At 40.2% G+C, this 17,314-nt stretch overlaps 1 protein-coding gene across 4 annotated transcripts in view; it reads left to right on the top strand.

Annotated features, from left to right (window-relative positions):
• The window catches only part of PDGFC (platelet derived growth factor C), a 218,303-nt gene extending 204,171 nt beyond the window's left edge, over positions 1 to 14,132 (top strand). For 3 of the 4 annotated variants that reach the window (XM_057546246.1, XM_057546249.1, XM_057546248.1), the window contains 3 exons: positions 233 to 440; positions 5,074 to 5,291; positions 12,571 to 14,132. In XM_057546246.1, the coding sequence (XP_057402229.1) occupies positions 233 to 440; positions 5,074 to 5,291; positions 12,571 to 12,687 (543 nt within the window). In that variant the 3' untranslated portion in view covers positions 12,688 to 14,132. The remainder of the gene's footprint in view (positions 1 to 232; positions 441 to 5,073; positions 5,292 to 12,570) is intronic. The other variant, XM_057546247.1, reaches the window with a different exon arrangement.
• The last annotated feature ends 3,182 nt before the right edge of the window (positions 14,133 to 17,314 follow it).

Below are 17,314 nucleotides of genomic sequence, written 5' to 3'. Positions count from 1 at the left end.
TAACGAAAGTGAATGTCTTGCCTATTGAAAATCTTTTCCCACAGACACTCCGTCCGAGTTCATCTGCATGAAGTCTTTGCAAAGTAGTTTACTGCTCACTGGGGTTGAATACAATTTCACTTCCAGGTGTTTTCGGCCTTAGTCTGCCTACCTAACCTCGTGCGTGAGTCCAGAAGGAGCACGTCGTTTTTAAAACGGTTGCCGTCTGACACTGGATTCGTTTTACTTTCAGCAGTTCACAGAAACTGTGAGTCCTTCCGTGCTACCCGCTGCAGCTTTGCCACTGGACCTGCTTAACAATGCTGTCACTGCCTTTAGCACCTTGGAAGATCTGATTCGGTATCTTGAACCAGATAGATGGCAGCTGGACTTAGAAGATCTATACAGGCCCACCTGGCAACTGCTGGGCAAGGCTTTTGTGTTTGGAAGAAAATCCAGAGGTAAGCTCTCTCTTCAGGTTAGAACCTCATTTAAGTTTCTTAGCAGCTGATGTTTCCGATTCTTCTGCCATACCTTCTAATGAGGAGAGTTTAAAATTCTTCCCTGACAAGTTTAAATAATCCACCCTCTTAACATTTGAGCATATTTACATATTAAATAAGAATACATATAAAAGGAGGGCTTGGAAGATTAAAAGAGATGCTTTTGCTGAAAATTCCTGTTATTTCTTTAATTCAAAAATATCATTTTGATGAAGTCCTGAGCTACATTTCGCAAGAAACATTGCTTATTCAAACTTAATATTTGGGGTATATTGATTCAGAGATTCAAGGGAGATTATCGTAGCTGCTAAGCCAGGTTTAGGGCTAGAAAAGGGGAAAGCTCTATTAAAATCTGTATCCACCATGCCCCCATGAGTCAGGATTATATCAATTTCCATTTCCTAAGCCTAGAACCTTTTCTAAATAATATGAAAAATAACAGTCGCTCCCCAGAACACAGAACTGTAGTTTCCAAGGTAGAAGTCACTGTAAGAAAATAATGCTCTAAAGGAGCTCACACCATGATAATTTTTTCTATGTAAAGATGCTTCTGAAATGATCACTTTTGATCCTATGAGCACATCTCCCTTCAAGAGTGAAAGTGTTGATAATTAAACTTAATTCCACGTGGTCAAGAGATTGGAAATAATGTTAGCTGAATCTGTTCTCAGGTCAGGTGACTTTCCTGGTCACCCCAACCTTGGAAAGCATTCCTCTCCAACGCAAATGAAAACGTCACTGGGTAGTTATAAAGCCCTCAGACAATCTGTTTCAGTCTGTCAGAAACTTTGAAATCTACCCAGGGTCCCTTTAGAGAATGGAGGACAGAAAGTCTGTAGAAAGCACAGTGTTTAGTTAATTTGAGCGACTCACAGGGGCAGATTGCATCAGACTGGTCAGAAAGAAACCCGATTCCTGCCCTCTCTTGCAGCCCTTCTGATCAGGGCTTACATCTCAGAGGATCATGTTCGGACTTGCCCAGCACGGTATTCTGCTGGACCAGCAGCCCTGGTTTCCTCTCAGCGATACTGGAAATCGCTGTTCACGTCCAGAGGCAGCTGAATCTTGTCCAGATGCTGAAAACGGTTACATATTTATAGGACGTGATCGTGATAAATAACTCACCACCAACAACACTTCCCTTCCCTCCCACTTAGGAAGGGGAAGATGAAGATTTGCAAGGCTGGCTGAAACGCCCCTGAATAGAGCCTTTGTTAGCAAATTTGAGGTAGATTATCCTGTGGATCCCTAAGAAGCAGAGGGAGTCAACCGGGTTGGGCTCAGATCTAGTTTTTTGACAGCCGATCTTGGGCTGAAAATCTCCCCTCTATCCCTGCCTTTATGCCTGTACCTCTCACGCGGTGCTCAGTGAAGATTTGGCCGGAGGCTAGGGTGTAATTTAAAAGGCCCAGCGCTGAACCAGATCTTTCAAATATTCATTTAACACTTTCCAAATTGAAGCCCTTTGCAGTTTGCCAAAACTATTAACTTTTTAAGCGTACAGTAAGTGTGAGCAAAGCAGTGTATATTTTTGGAACTCTACATAAACTAAAATGCAGGTGTGGGATAACATCTCTATAGACAAAACCAACTCCCCTCCCAAGAGTCTTTCTACAAAGGAAGGAGGAGTAAAACATTTAAAAGCTTCTAATTAGAGATTGAGATAGATTTTCCACAGAATAAACATATCACAGCGTTACCACATTCATCTTAGAAAGACCACCCTCAGATTGCATTACGTTAATAGAATATCCTTGGGCTGAGTGTCTGAAAAGAATGAACGCTGACAAAGTAAAATGTGATCATAATTTTTTTTCAATCAGTGCTATTCTTTTTAGGAAAACTTGCAATATTTATGAATCCGAACAAGAAAATAGGCATTAGAAAAACAATTTTTATTGACGACAGGCTTCAAATCGTCATACTTTAGGAAGACAAGCTAATGCATGTACTGTCTTAGGAGCTTGTTACGAAAAGGAAATAAAACATCTGAAGACTAAGTTTACTTTACAAATATTTTGCAGAGGGAAACGTCCACAGTATTACAGTTAAGTTATTAAAACGTATGTGTCGGTGCATGATCTCTCTCTCTCTCTTTGTTTTTTGACTAAGATGTTCTACCCAATGTTTGGAGAATTTGTGACACCAATCATAGTCACATGACTTATTCTAATGATAATTAGATGATTTGAAGCCCTAGAAGCAGGAAGCATAAATTTCAAATAACATATGCTAAATGTAAAGTCCTTACTTGTATTTTTAGCCCAGAGGGGACTCTATTAATGTCTTTCCTTTTCTTTATTTTCCCTTTCTTCCTCTGGTTCAGTGTGTTCATTCATACCTTACTACTACAGAAAAGAAAAACCCATATTTTTTAAGTCAGGCTTAACTAGTACTTAAAAAGGGCTTTTGACTTTTGTGTCAAACATGATCGATGAGTGGAAGCTAAGTTGAAAGTCTGTTTAAATTTTCACATTGTAGCAGGTATCATAACTTGGTTCACTTGGGAAATCCATCTAACCTTTTATTGTGGTTAAGTAAACATTTTAAAGCAAACATATACAGACTCATTTTCTAGTTTCATGAAATAGTATGTTTAAAACTCTTTAAGGTAGATGAATATCCTTTGAAAGCTAAGAGCTTCATTCACATTCTAAAGAAGTATAAATCTTAAATAAGCATTAAAAACTTTGGCAACTGGCCTTTGTATGTGTGTGCCTGGTTTAGGTTTTCTCTCTCCTTGCCTAGATGTTAACTTCTGGCGACAAGATTCAAAGAAGCTCATACACAGCTTTGACAGTGAAAGAGCTGTATGTACGTATATAGACATAGGTTAGGGTTCGGCAAAATGAAATGAGGTAAAATACGTGACATCATTTAACCTAATTATCTCATTAATTTTATTAGAGATAAGCTTCTCTTTAATGGCCCTCGAAAGAATGAACTCTTTTCCTCTTAAATATTTAAAAGCTTTACTGTCACAGGGTCATTTTTCGGATGAAAAGGAAATCTTTAGATACTCAAATAAAACAGTGATTTTCTCTTGAGTTGGAAAAAATAATTTCTAGCTGAATAAGATGTTGAAATGAACTTACTGAATTAGCATTTCCTCCGTGTTTCCCTTACTTGACCAAGGTTTTAGTCAACCATATGGTTTACGTGTGCTTATAATTGACAATTGCATTTGCATAAACTGTAATATATTTCTTGAAAATACTTACATTGGCTTCCTTTGACATTTTAGAAAAACTTGGCCGCATACCCAAGAATAACCTAGCTAAGAAAACAAGCATTTGATTCTTAATTACCTTGTCACTTTAAAAGTATTTTAAAATGTCTTAATTTTTAAGACTGGGTTATGTAGTGATTATTATTATCTGAAGCTATCTTGAACCAGAAAATATTATTTATAATGTTGCCAATATTACTGAAAAGGTATTTAACCAGATTTAGTATATTTTAGATAGTATTCCTAAATTTTAATAAAAACTTTGTGTTTGAAGGAAAAAAGCTCTGATGAATTATATGTTATTCAAAACTTCAGTTTTACTGGAATTGCTTTTATTTGAATATTTCTAGGGGAAAAAAGGCAAAGCTATAAAGCAGAAATTAAAATCCTATTAGAATTGCTTATCCTAATAATTATCAGCTACTTCATATGTTATATATAAGCTCATGTTAAACATGATGTGTTATTTTGATATAATTTAACTGAGGCAGTGTCGTTTTGTAGTTAAAAACAATGGTTCTTTAGAATGTACTGCAACAATCTAATGAAAGGCTATTTGGTTTAGTCTTCACATGTAGGTACTCTCTTAAAGAATAAAACACAGCATAGTTAACAAAGTTACTGAAAGAATAGAGACAGTGGTTATAAATTAGACATTTCTTCTGCCCTTCAGGAGAGTAGAAATCTGAAAAGGAGTCGAGTTAAGCTCAATTTCCAAGTCCAAAAATTTCTCAACGGGCCAGAAGCAGTGCTTTCCAACAACTTCTGCGCCTTTAAAACGTGTCCTTTTCCCCACTCCTGGTCCACTCAGCCGTCCTCGGAAATTCATTTACTTCATTTCCTTTTCACACTCTATGATTCTTGTTGCCAGGAAGATTATAGAAGGTTCTGTCGACAAGTGTCTGTACGTTGTTCTTCATTCATTGCGGGAGCTTGTCATCCTTCTAAAAATCGCATCTGTTTTTTTCATCAAAGCTTTCGTTTTACATTCTATTCTTCCCTCCCACGCCCCCCTTGTTTACTTTTTTCCAAAGGTTAAAAGGTGTAGCCCCCTTTTTCTCTAGAAAGTTTCCTGTTTATAGCTGGTAACTCTTCTGTAGGCTCCATCCTCAACACTGCACAATGCCCTCCCTTCATCCGTCCCTGGGTCACAGGGAAGCTCTGTTCGCCATAGAACGGAAAGCCCAGCCTGCGAGCTGCGTCGCCCTAAGACCGAGTTAAATAATCAGGGTTCCTGTTGGGGCGATTGCTCGTGAGAGGGGCTGGCTTTCTGCGTGCGAGCGCGAGCGCGAGGGCGCTCGGTGAGATCGCAAGGCTCAGCGCGTGACCCCCTCTTCCTCTGCTCCCCTGTGTGCCGCGCAGTGCTGGGCCTGAACCTGCTCAAGGAAGAGGTGCGGCTCTATAGCTGCACGCCTCGCAACTTCTCCGTGTCCATCCGGGAGGAGCTCAAGAGGACCGACACCGTCTTCTGGCCGGGCTGCCTCCTGGTGAAGCGCTGCGGCGGGAACTGCGCCTGCTGCCTGCACACCTGCAGCGAGTGTCAGTGTGTCCCCAGCAAAGTCACCAAGAAGTATCACGAGGTACGGACAGCCTTCCCCTTCCCGAAAGGTGACAGGCCAGCCTCTCTGAAGTGGAGTTTGGTTTAGAAGGGCGATGTCGTCTTCCCGAAAACCAGACCAGACAGAACCAAGGTTTACCAAAGAGCTCAAGTTTTCATTTATTATTATTATTATTATTTTAAATTTATTTATTTTATTTATTTATTTTTGGCTGCATAGGGTCTTCGTTGCTGCACGCGGGCTTTCTCTAGTTGCGGCGAGCGGGGGCTACTCTTCATTGCAGTGCGCGGGCTTCTCACTGCAGTGGCTTCTCTTGTCGCGGAGCACGGACTCTAGGCACGCGGGCTTCAGTAGTTGTGGCTCACGGGCTCAGCAGTTGTGGCTCGTGGGCTCTAGAGCGCAGGCTCAGTCGTTGTGGCACACAGGCTCAGTAGTTGTGGCTCGTGGGCTCTAGAGCACAGGCTCAGTAGTTGTGGCGCACGGGCTCTAGAGCACAGGCTCAGTAGTTGTGGCGCACGGGCTTCATTGCTCCGTGGCATGTGGGATCTTCCCGGACCAGGGCTCGAACCCGTGTCCCCTGCATTGGCAGGCGGATTCTTAACCACTGCGCCACCAGGGAAGTCCCTGTTTTTTAATTAGGACCTTGAACTCAGGAAACCAGTCATCAAGGATTTAGAAAGCTTGTCCTCTGACAGAACATCATGGGTACTCAGTGGAGGTTTTCTGTCTCATACAAAAAAGGAATTGTGTTTTTCCAGGGGGGAAAATGGGTGAAACTTTTCACCTCTTCAAAATATGAAGGGAAAATATTTTAAAGACAAACTTGGAGGTAAATTATGGTTTATTTTGGAGAAAATAAAGATCTTTAATATTTATTTTTCCATTTGGTGCAATTCGGGCACATAAATTCCAAGGGACATATTCATAATTATACTTCCTGTTATTTCATCATTTATAGTTTCCTCTTATTCATGGTGCCCCAAATAGTATGTTAAGCTTTTTATGGATTCTTCATCCTTCCCTTTATTCCATGGAATTAAGGAAAATACAATATTAAATGTTAGTAATTATTGTTTTTCAGAGCCTTGGGGACCTTAGAGCTTATACATTTCAAATTGTCATTATCCCCGGTGATACCCACCCCCCTCCAGTCCTCCCCAGAAGCACCTAGCTTTCGTACATCCAGAAGCAATCCCTTCTTGATGGCTCACCTTCAATTTTTACAAAATGTCTTTTACAAACTTTAATTTTCACAAAACCAAACCAAAATCCACCTCCTGACTTCATTTGGAGATGGCTTCATTCATTTTCATTTTTTTCTGCTAAATAAAAGAATAACACAAACTAAATAACCACTTAATAAATGAAATGATTTTTCCTGTGAGTGAAGACGTCGGTGAAACCCTCATCTGTGGGGTAATCTGAGCAGGTAGTGTCCTAAGCTGCACTCACGTGACCTGGTGGCCCGGCTCTTCCCCGATATTGTGTTGGCAGTTGATTAAGTGGGAGAAGAGCAGTGGATTCCAGACAAGGTCCCTGTTTCCATCCTAGATCGACCATTAACTTGTAACCATCCACAGGACACTTAACCTTTGTAAAATATCTGCAAACTATGATAATCTCTCGGGTTTTTCCTAAAGGTGTTATTCTCTGACAATTGTTAGATGGCAGCTTTTAGAAGATGACATCCAAACTGGCAGTCTGGGGTAAAAGTAGGACTGTTGGCTGCCACCCTCAGGCTCCACTTTCGTTTCTACACCACACGCGTCTATAGATCCTTGTGCTGGGAACGGCCTGCACTCCTGTTCAGGAGGAGGTCCTCGCGAGCTTGCGGGAGCCCCAGCTCCGCTCTGCCCAGAGGACAGCTTGTTGCTACTCTGAGAACTGGGAGTCTAGTCAAGGAAAAACCCTTAACATGGTAGTTTTGTTACCAAACCAAACTCGGGTCTGCTTGCCAGGGCAGTGAAGCTGCTGAGCCAGGTCGTGGTGAAGGAAAGTGCAGTATTCATTGCAGGTGCCAAGCAAGGAGTCCAGGCAGCTAGTGCTTAAAAGACCCCAACTCCTCAAAGGCTTTCAGGGACAGGTTTTTAAAGACAGGGTGAGGTGTGTGATCAGCTCGTGGACACTCTTCTGATTGGTTGGTGGTGAGGTCATCGGGAGTCCACATCATCAAACTCCTGGTTCCAACCGGTCTGGGGTCTACGTGCTTGTGGGCAGCATACAGTTAACTTCTTCCCCCTGGTGGAGGTTTTGGTATCTGCAAAACAGCTCAAGGGACCTGACTCAGAATATCATCTGTAGCCCGTGAGGAGGACCTAAAGGTCCTTGACTTTGCCTAATGACTAAACTGTTATTATTTTGTCTTGCCGTACTGTTTTCCTTTCTTTCTGTGTTTTCTCATTTCTCTGATTAAATGACTAGAGTTTTTCTACAGACAAAAGACAGGCAGAGGACATGTGGCTGGGCAGGCGAGGAGGTCTGCTCTGGGAGGGCCTCACAGGGTCCTGCTCAGTGACAGCTCTAAAGTGCATTAAAGTTAAAATGCCTTAAAGGATAGGCAGATCTTAGAGTTGGTTGGCATAATGTAAAAGAATAGGGTGAGAGTAGGAATTAAGCTAGGGTGATCTTTCCCCACCTAAAATCATTTCATTTTGAACTTTCTAAAGCAGGGACTTACTAAGCAAAGTGTATTTGGGGACCTGATTTAGCCAACAAGTCTTGGGTTTATGACTCGCCTTGCTACGACCTGTAAAACCCAGAGCTTTTCTAAACAAGCTTATCAGATGCTGAGTTGGTATCATGCTTCTGGGGCAGCTGGATCAGTCCTCAGATCAAGTGTATCCTCCCCCATCCTATACTTGTAAATTTCTTTTCAAATACCATTAGTTTTAGGGTTCTCCAGAAAGTTGCCCCAGAATGTGCACTCTCTGTTTTAAAGTCTGAGATAAAGTTCTTGTGCAGGGAAAGCCCATGGTCAGTGCTTGGACACTCACTGACCTTCTTCCAGAATGGTATTGATTTAGCCTCTCCAGTCTTCAGGTGGGGTTGATTATATGTATTATCTGCATGTCCACACTTACAACTTTGGATGCTTATCTAATTGTACGACCATGTAGTGCAAGTTTCCCACAAATATCTCTAATGTGTGTGAGCAGAAATATACATGGTTACCCATTCCACATTTCTCATAGATATCTCCAGTCCAATCATCTCAGTTCTCTTCTATGGGAATTATAAATTTTTCTGTGATAGTTATTTTGTTAACCATCAAATTACCCTATGAAAAAAGGATTATTTGTTTGGTGTAATTCATGATTTCTGAGGCCTAGATTTTTCTCAGTCTTATATTTTGGAAGTAAGTTCTGAGTCTAGTACTACTCCTAAATAAGTGAAATTTTTTGAAAACATAATTAAAAATAGTTCTTAAGTCGTTGAAAACCATTAATCTGGATCTAGAGATTTAACTCATTCAAAGTTAAGCCCATCTTGGGCTTTAATTCTTTTTGATGAACATTGCTCCAATTTTCAGTTTAAAAATTATCCCACTTCATGGGCAAAGCAGAAGCAAAGATAGAGCTTAGGAGTTTTAATTTTTCTCTCTTCCATCCAACTCTATTATACCAGCTTCCCTGCATATTAAGCTGACGTGTATCCATTTGTACCACTACAAATATAACTGAGTTATTCCCTCTTTTGCTTTCCTTTAGCATTTTCCTTGAGTTTTGTTCAACCATTGTATCAAAAATAAGTTTACAGACTTAAAAAGTCTCATAAAATATAGCATAATGATATTACTGTAGTAGTGTTTTGGTAAAATATAACATAATAATATCATTAAGATTGATTCTTCATATCAGTCACCAGATACTCTTTATTGGAAGCCATTTTAGCCAAAAACAAAAAATGTTTTTTCTTAATTTCCCCGTCTCCCAAATAGGAATTCTCAAAAAAGCAAGACAGGAGCTTTACATACGTATAAACTTAGATGTTACCTCTTCCTTGAAACATTTTTGAGTTTCCTGCCGATCCCAGCATAACTCGTTCCTCCTCTGTGAATGTGTAGGACTTTAAAGATATCTCTATAACTTTTATTATTTCATAATTATTATTTATTTGTATTTGTTTCTCCCACATTGAGAACGAAGAGTAAAGATCCCATGACAGTGTAGCACTCAAGAGCAGGGACTCCCAGGCCGGGCATCCAGGGTTTGAATCTGACGTTTGTTAGCTGTGTGACCTGGGCCTCGATTTCTCCATCTGTGAAGTGGGCTGTCACCCCTCGTGCCTAATTATGAATAAGGCTTAGAACGAGGTCTGGCACATTTCAAGTCCTCAGCATATGCTAGCGATTGTCTCACTCATCTTTACTTCCTCCCTGTGCCTAGCCTCATTAAAGTGTGGCAAATGATCAATAAAGATTTAATGAATTTGCCCAGAGGTAGGAAGGTATTCTCTTTCTGGCAAAAAGATCTATAGGAGACTCTCACAAAAGAAACATATTTGCTTCTTTTTTCCATTCTTAATCAGAATGATGAGTTTCACCTTGTTTATATCCTCGTATATTTAGTTTCACTTCTTTCCTTAACAGGTAGTGTTTTCTTGCTTAGATCTGTTTGTTTGGGAGAAATAAATATACCACTCAATTGCCCTATTATAGTAGTGAGCCCCATCACTCAAGGTTCTATGCCGCCCAGAATTTTGGGCATCGTTCCTTGATGGGTCTTTCTATGCCTGATCTGTTCTGTCTGCAGTCTCTGGTTTTAGCTTTTCCCTGGATTATTTTTTCATGGACTCGTAATTTTAGTTTGAACCTCTTCCTCAACATTTTTGTGAGATGTGCTTCTACCTTGTTTCTTTTCTGTGTCATAAGCTATGTCCTAAAAGCCAAATTCTCTTCTTTAACATTTTCTGGGACCCGCTGGTCATCTTCCAAGTCTCTCTTTGTCTCCCAAAGTCCAAACTTTCAAAGGGAATTAAGAGGGAAAACACTAATTATCACCCACCCCTCCACACCACCTACGAGACCTTAACATCACTGGAACATTATGAGATTCTTCTGCTATTTGTAAATATCCACAGGTATCAGTGGATGAAGACAGGGCATGGGGAGGGGGCGCTTATTTGGTGAACGCATGTTGCATAAGCACTGCAGAGGAAGGAAAGACTGTAGGATCGCAGCCTGGCATCATTGACTGTCAGGACTGTATATGGCGGCCTCTCTAACCATTACCTTTCATAGTTATTTTTCCCCTGCCAACTGGGAAAATGTATACAAGTGGACATAGGAATTAAAGACATTGTCTATGCCAGTATCGCAATGTAACTCCACCCAACCTCATTCCAGAGGCCATTTGTAGCGAGAGTGTGCTAATAAGGTATAGCGCCAGCATCTTAAGAGAAGTTGGTTTTGATACCGCCTTAGGTTGGTCAAAAACAGGAAATCAGTACCAACCCATGATCTATATTCAATACTCATTGGGTTCAGTTTCACATTAACATAATAGTCTTAGGAATTTTTATTCTGGAATTGTAAATGTGATAGAAAATCTTTAAAAGTTTACTGTTTCTCATCGTTATCATAAGATTCTGCAGTTTATCCCTCTAGGAAGAAAGTTACTAAATAAATAGAGTGTATGACTAGTAACATTCTGAGTCTTGATGAAATTAGTATCCATCACCGCAACTTGAATCATTTCTGTTTGGCAGAAGTACAGATACTGGCGGTGTCACTCATTCTCTCTAAGCTTCTGTTCACTCACATGTAAAATAGGGGTAATAATTGTAAATTACTTCATAGAATTCTTGTGAGTTAAAGTATGTAAAAACATTATTAGGGCGCCTGGCACCCCGTAAGCATTCAAAAAATGTTAGCTAATTAACCTTTGATATGACTACATACTCCAAATGAGGGACCATTCTCTGTTTTTCTTTTTTAAATCTTCAAGTAAGACAGTCATAAAACCTGACCTTTGCCTTTTTGGATTAATGAATATTTCCAGCAACGGTATCTTTTAGAAGTTGCTCTATGAAGTTATCCGTGTCAGACCCAGAGAGCAGAGAAACTGGACAACTTCATATTATTCTGTGCTCTGGGCTTTGTTCACAAGCCAAAGCCACATAATTTCTAAAACTTTACCACTTCTGTCATAAGACCTAAAATGTAATAATACCCATTGAGTAGTTAGTTCTTATCAGATACGTCAGATAGTCTCTTATAGAATACATAGCCGTGTCCTTCCGTCACAGTGTGAAAAGGCTGTGTTTAGTATCAGTGTCTGTTGTGCTATATTTCTGGCTAAGAATCTCAACCATCCAAACTGCAAATAACTTCACTTAATAGAGACATTCTTGTTATTATTGCCAAACCGTCTACAGTGCACTAGGACCCAGCTGCAGAAAGTTAGCTGTGACCGAGGCTGATGTCTATGAAGTACATGTAATCCGTCTCATCAAGTTGATGGAGGACTTGACCTTTAGCCAAGGGCATTAATGAGCGGCATAATTGACTCAGGCTCAGCTGCAGACCATGTTTCTCTTCACGGCATCGCAGTCCTTGCCTGCCTTGCTTCAAGGATAAATATTTGCTAAGTGTGTGAATAAATGAATGAGTGAAAGAAACCAACAAACAGAAAAATGAATTGCGCGTTAGTGGTCCCAAGACACCTAACCAAGGTGAAATTCTCTCTAACACAGTGAGGTGTGTAAAGGAAAGAGGGCATGGCATGGTGGGTCTTTCCATTTAAGGACGGTCCTTTTTTTTAAAATTTATTTTATTGAAGTATAGTTGATTCACAACATTGTGTTAATTTCTGCTGTACAGCGAAGTGATTCAGTTATACACATATATACGTTCTTTTTTGTATTCTTTTCCATGATGGTTTATCCCGGGATACTGAATATAGTTCCCTGTGCTCTGCAGTAGGACCCTGGTGTTTATGCGTTCTATACGTAATAGTTGGCCTCTGCTGACCCCGAGCTCCCACGCCACCCCTTCCCCACCCCCTCCCCCTGGGCAACCACAAGTCCGTTCTCTGTGTAAGGATTGTTCTCTATTCTCAGCAGCCTCCTTCCAAATTGTTGGTATTAATAAAAGGTCCTTCCTTTCATACAGTGATGACGATCATTTGTATTTCTTTGAGGGCTGGGGGAATATGTTCATCCTGCCTTCAGTGGTTAAAAATCAAAATGTGTAGGTCACTGTTGGGCCCCGAGATGCTGGTCTGAAATTGACCTTGTCCGTGAAATCAGAAGTTGCAGACGTGGCCTGATTTTAAAGGTGGTTTCCATCGTTCCCTTTCAGGTCCTTCAGTTGAGACCCAAGACGGGCGTCCGGGGGCTGCATAAGTCGCTCACGGACGTGGCCCTGGAGCACCACGAGGAGTGTGACTGCGTGTGCAGGGGGAGCCCCGGGGGATAACGCCTCGCGGTGGCTCGGGGCTGCCACTGCGACAGAACTCGTGCCTTATCTCCATCCGCAATCCCGGCTGGCTGTTGGTTCCAGGGCCCTTTCATCTGCAGGATTTACAGCGTGTTCTGAGAGAGGAGACACCACGCAGAATTAGGGGTTGTGCAACGGCCCTTTGGAGGAGAGGCCCCACGACAGGAGAGAAGTCCTCGCCGGGGAAAGGAATGAACCTTGTAGATTCCTAGTTGGTGGCAAAGTCCCCACGTGCGCCCTTGGCTGCGTCTGTGTCTCTTGTCTGGATGTGGCCTAGGTTCATGTCAGCACAGGAGACACTGCCCCTAAGCCCCTGGTTCTGTCGCCTTGCTTAACTCTAAAGCCCCCTGCTCTGGGCCTACAGTCACAGAAATCTGGGATTGTTTCTCATATTCACATGCATAAGCCAGAGTGTTCTAAGTTCTACCAACGTGGGTTTTAAAAAAGAACTGTGTTGCCATGAATTAAACTTGTGTCACGCTGATAGGAAGACTGGATTTTCCCTATTTCTTACTCAGATTTCTACCATTTAGAAGAACAGACCTCCATCCACGGTTTGGAACAGACAAACCTGAGAAGAAGAGTGGCCTTATCTTCACTTTATAAGTTGGTTTATTTGTGTTATTGTGTACATTTTTATAGTCTCCTTTTGACATTATAACTGTTTGCTTTTCTAATCTTGTTAAATATATCTATTTTTACCAAAGGTATTTAATATTCTTTTTTATGACAACCTAGATCAACTATTTTTAGCTTGGTAAATTTTTCTAAACAGAATGGTTATAGCCAGAGGGACAAAGATGATATAAAATATTGTTGCTCTGACAAAAATACATGTATTTCCTTCTTGTATGGTGCTAGAGCTTAGATCAGTCTGCATTTTAAAATATTGACATGGGAAATGGATAGAATTTGATAAGTTGCAAAGAGTCTTGGAAAGTAAATAAATATGTCATCTTCCACTCCTCTTATTGGAGACGCCTGCGAGAAGCAGCATATTCCCGTAGGCATCCAGATCCAGGAATTACTAACCCCTAACCCTTATTTTGGGAAATGTGAGCCTAGCTCAGTAGAACATAAAGCACCTTGAAAAAAGAGACTTGACAGCCTCCTGACAAAGCATGCTTGGCTGTCCTGTAGGACCACATCCTATTTATTGTGATGTTCTGGTTAGATTGCCTTTAAACTCTGTTCCATACACTTGTATAAATACATGAATATTTTTATGTACAGAAGTATATCCTTTAACCGATTCACTTATTATACTCTTTGGCAATTAAAAAGAAAATCAGTCAGATCCTTTGCTTGTAAAATGCTTAATATTGTGCCTAGGTTAAGTGGTGACTATTTGAATTAAAAATGTATTGAATCACCAAATAAAAGAATGCAGCTGTTTCGGGGAGAAACTGACTGTGTGTTTGCAAGATTTGTCTCTTAAATGCCAAGAAAACAAAAGCGACAGACTTGTGTGTTACCATGATTTTTATTATGCAAAAGCTGGTATCAATTCAAAAGACAGGCAGAAAAGTGACCATTTCTGGTGTGACTTTCCTGCCCCTGGACTCCAGTGCTTTTGAGCAGTAGTTTTCTTTTTCCCAGTCATCTTGATAGTAATTGCTGGTAAATTAAATTGCAGATGGCTTGGAGTTGCGTGTGGTAAATGAAATGCTTGATGATAGCTTATATGGTAGTATGAAACTGACAGTGGGCGGGGATCCTGTAACTTTCCACTCTTGTCTTCATTTCCAACGGCTGACATTAGAGGGGCTGAGCCCAGGTCCATGTGGCATGTGGATCCACAGTTTACACGGCACTCCTCCAGGTGGCGGCCTCAGTTTCAGAGGTAGATCTCTATGCAGGCTGGTATCTTCAACACCTGATCCCTGCCTTTGAACTTGCCTGGGAGCCATCTAGGTCCCAGACTCTTCTTCCAAGGCAGTACCCTTTCCGGCACTTTTCCACCTGGCAGTCCTACCCTGCACCCAACCATGTGGAGGACAAATAAAGAGTGAAAATACATGCTCTGTCTTATTGACGTATTTTCATAGTTTTGTTGCGGCCTCCCGGAGGCTGATTAGATACAGCCCAACTGCTCCCCTGGAAGGTCTACACTGCCTCTCCCTCTGGGCAGTTGGCAACTCTCATTAGCACAGTCAAGAGGCTCTGAAATCTAAGAGCAGTGATCGGTGGAACTGTGTTCAATCCAGCATTTCCAACTGTTTATTTTTAATTTATTTTATTGAAGTATAGTTGATTTACAATGGTGTGTTGGTTTCTGCTGTACTGCAGAGTGATTCAGTTTACATACATGTATCAATACATTCTTTTTCGTATTCTTTTCCGTTATGGTTTAGCCCAGGATATTGAACATAGTTCCCTGTGCTATACGGTAGGACCTTGTTGTTTATCCATCTTATATATAGTAGTTTGCATCTGCTGACCCCAAACTCCCGATTCATCCCTCCCCTACCCCCCTCCCCCGTGGCAACCGCAAGTCTGTTCTCTATGTCTGTGAGTCTGTTTCGTGTGCTAGCACTCTCTACGGACCAATGGTTCTGCACGCATCTATTTCAATAATTTCCTCCTATGTGTATTAAAATGTTCATTATACACTTTTGCACTCTGCTTCAGAAAGCATTTGAACAGCCACCTACACCAAATCCAATTTCTTTAGTAACTCCTAAGGCATTATAGTAATTTTTATTCAGTTTAAATCTATATAAAATTTTAGGAAGAAATTTAGTATTTTGGTAGGAAATATAGCTTTTAACATTAATAACTTCATTATTTTAAAAGATTATAAATGCAATCCCAGCTAGCTTTTTTTTTTCTTAACAGATAGAAAAGCTGATCCTAAAATGCATATGAAAATGCAAGGAACCCAAAATAGCTAAGAAATCTTGAAAAAGAACTACAAATTTAGAGGACTCACACTTCCCAACTTTGAAACTTACTACAAAGCTATAGAAATAGTGTGGTAACTCTAATAAATTTAGACATGCAGAAAATTGAGAGTCTAGAAGTAAACCCTTACATTTATGGTCAATTGATTTTGGCCAGGCTGCCAAGACAATACAATGGTGGAAGGGTATTCTTTTTTCAACAAATGGTGCTAGGACCACTGGGTATCCACATGCAAAGGAATAAATTTGGACCCTTACCTCACACCATATACAGAAATTAACTCAAAATGAATCAAAGACCTAAATGTAAGAGGTGAAATATGACACTCTTAAGAAAGACATATAGGAGGAAATTCTGAGGGCCTTAGGTTAGGTGATCATGTCTCAGATATGATGCCAAAAGCACACGTGACAAAAAAATAAGCTGGGCATTATTAAAAACTTTTGTGCTTCAAAGGACATCGTAAAGAATATGAAATGAAAAACCACATTATGTGAAAAAATGTTTGCAATTTATATATCTGATTAGGGTCTTACGTTTAAAATGTATAAAGAACTCTAACAACTCAACAATAAAAAGATAATTAATTCAATAGAAAAATGAGCAAAGGGATTGAATACACATTTCTCAAAAAATATATATATATACACAAATGGCCAAGAAGCACATAGAAAGATAGCTAACTTTATTTGTCATTAGGGACATGCAAATTAAAATCGTGAGATAACCACTTTAAACCCCCTGGAAAGGCAAGAATCAAAAAGACAGACAGTAATAGGTGTTGGTGAGGACGTGGAGAAATTGGAGCTTTATACATTGCTGGTCAAATTGTAAAATTGTGTGGCCACTTCGGAAAACAGTGGCACAATTCTTCAAAACCTTAAACCCAAACCTAATCTATGACTCAGTAACTCCACTCCTGGGTATATACTCAAGAAAATTGAAGGTCTTGCACAAGACAGCTCATAACAACATCTTTCATAATAGTCAAAAAATAGAAACCACCCAAATGTCCATCAACTAATAAACAGATAAACAAAATGTTGTGTATCCATACAATGGAATATTATTAGGCAATAAAAAGCAAAGAAGTACTGATACAGGCTACAGCTTGGATGAACCCTGAAAACATTATGCTAGGGAGAAGAAGCCATTCACAAAAGGCCATAGAGTGTATAATTCCATCTATATGCAATGTTCAGGATTGACAGATCTGTACAGAAAGAAAGGAGACTAGTGTTTTGCCAGTGGCTGGTGGAAGGGGGTAAAAGGGCAGTTACTATTGGTGAGTACAGGTTTTCTCTTTGGAGTGATGAAAATATTCTGAAATTTGATAGTGGTGATAGTTATTTGAATATACTAAAAACCACTGAGTTATACACTTCAAAAGGGTGAAATTTTTGTGTTCAAATTATATCTCAATGAAGTTATTTTTTTAATTACAAGTGCAGTATTTTTAAAAATTATATACTGCAGCATTTAAGAAGTAAAGCCCCCCTTCAAAAAAAAAAAAAAAAAAAACAAGGAATAAAGTAAAAAAAAAAAAAAATCTAAAATTCTATCACCCTAGCCAGCACCATTTCTATCTATGCCTGTCAGTGTATAGATAAATGAATGGGTGGTATGATGGGATTACTGGACTCAGTTGTGTCCCCAGTAGTAGTGGCTGATGTCTATACCTTTGCCATGGCTATATGTTCCC

The sequence above is a fragment of the Balaenoptera acutorostrata genome, chromosome 5 (assembly GCF_949987535.1).
Source record: "Balaenoptera acutorostrata chromosome 5, mBalAcu1.1, whole genome shotgun sequence".
Lineage (NCBI taxonomy): Eukaryota > Metazoa > Chordata > Mammalia > Artiodactyla > Balaenopteridae > Balaenoptera > Balaenoptera acutorostrata.
Note: the sequence above shows the minus strand (reverse complement) of the source record. Positions and strands in the feature narration are given on the sequence as shown.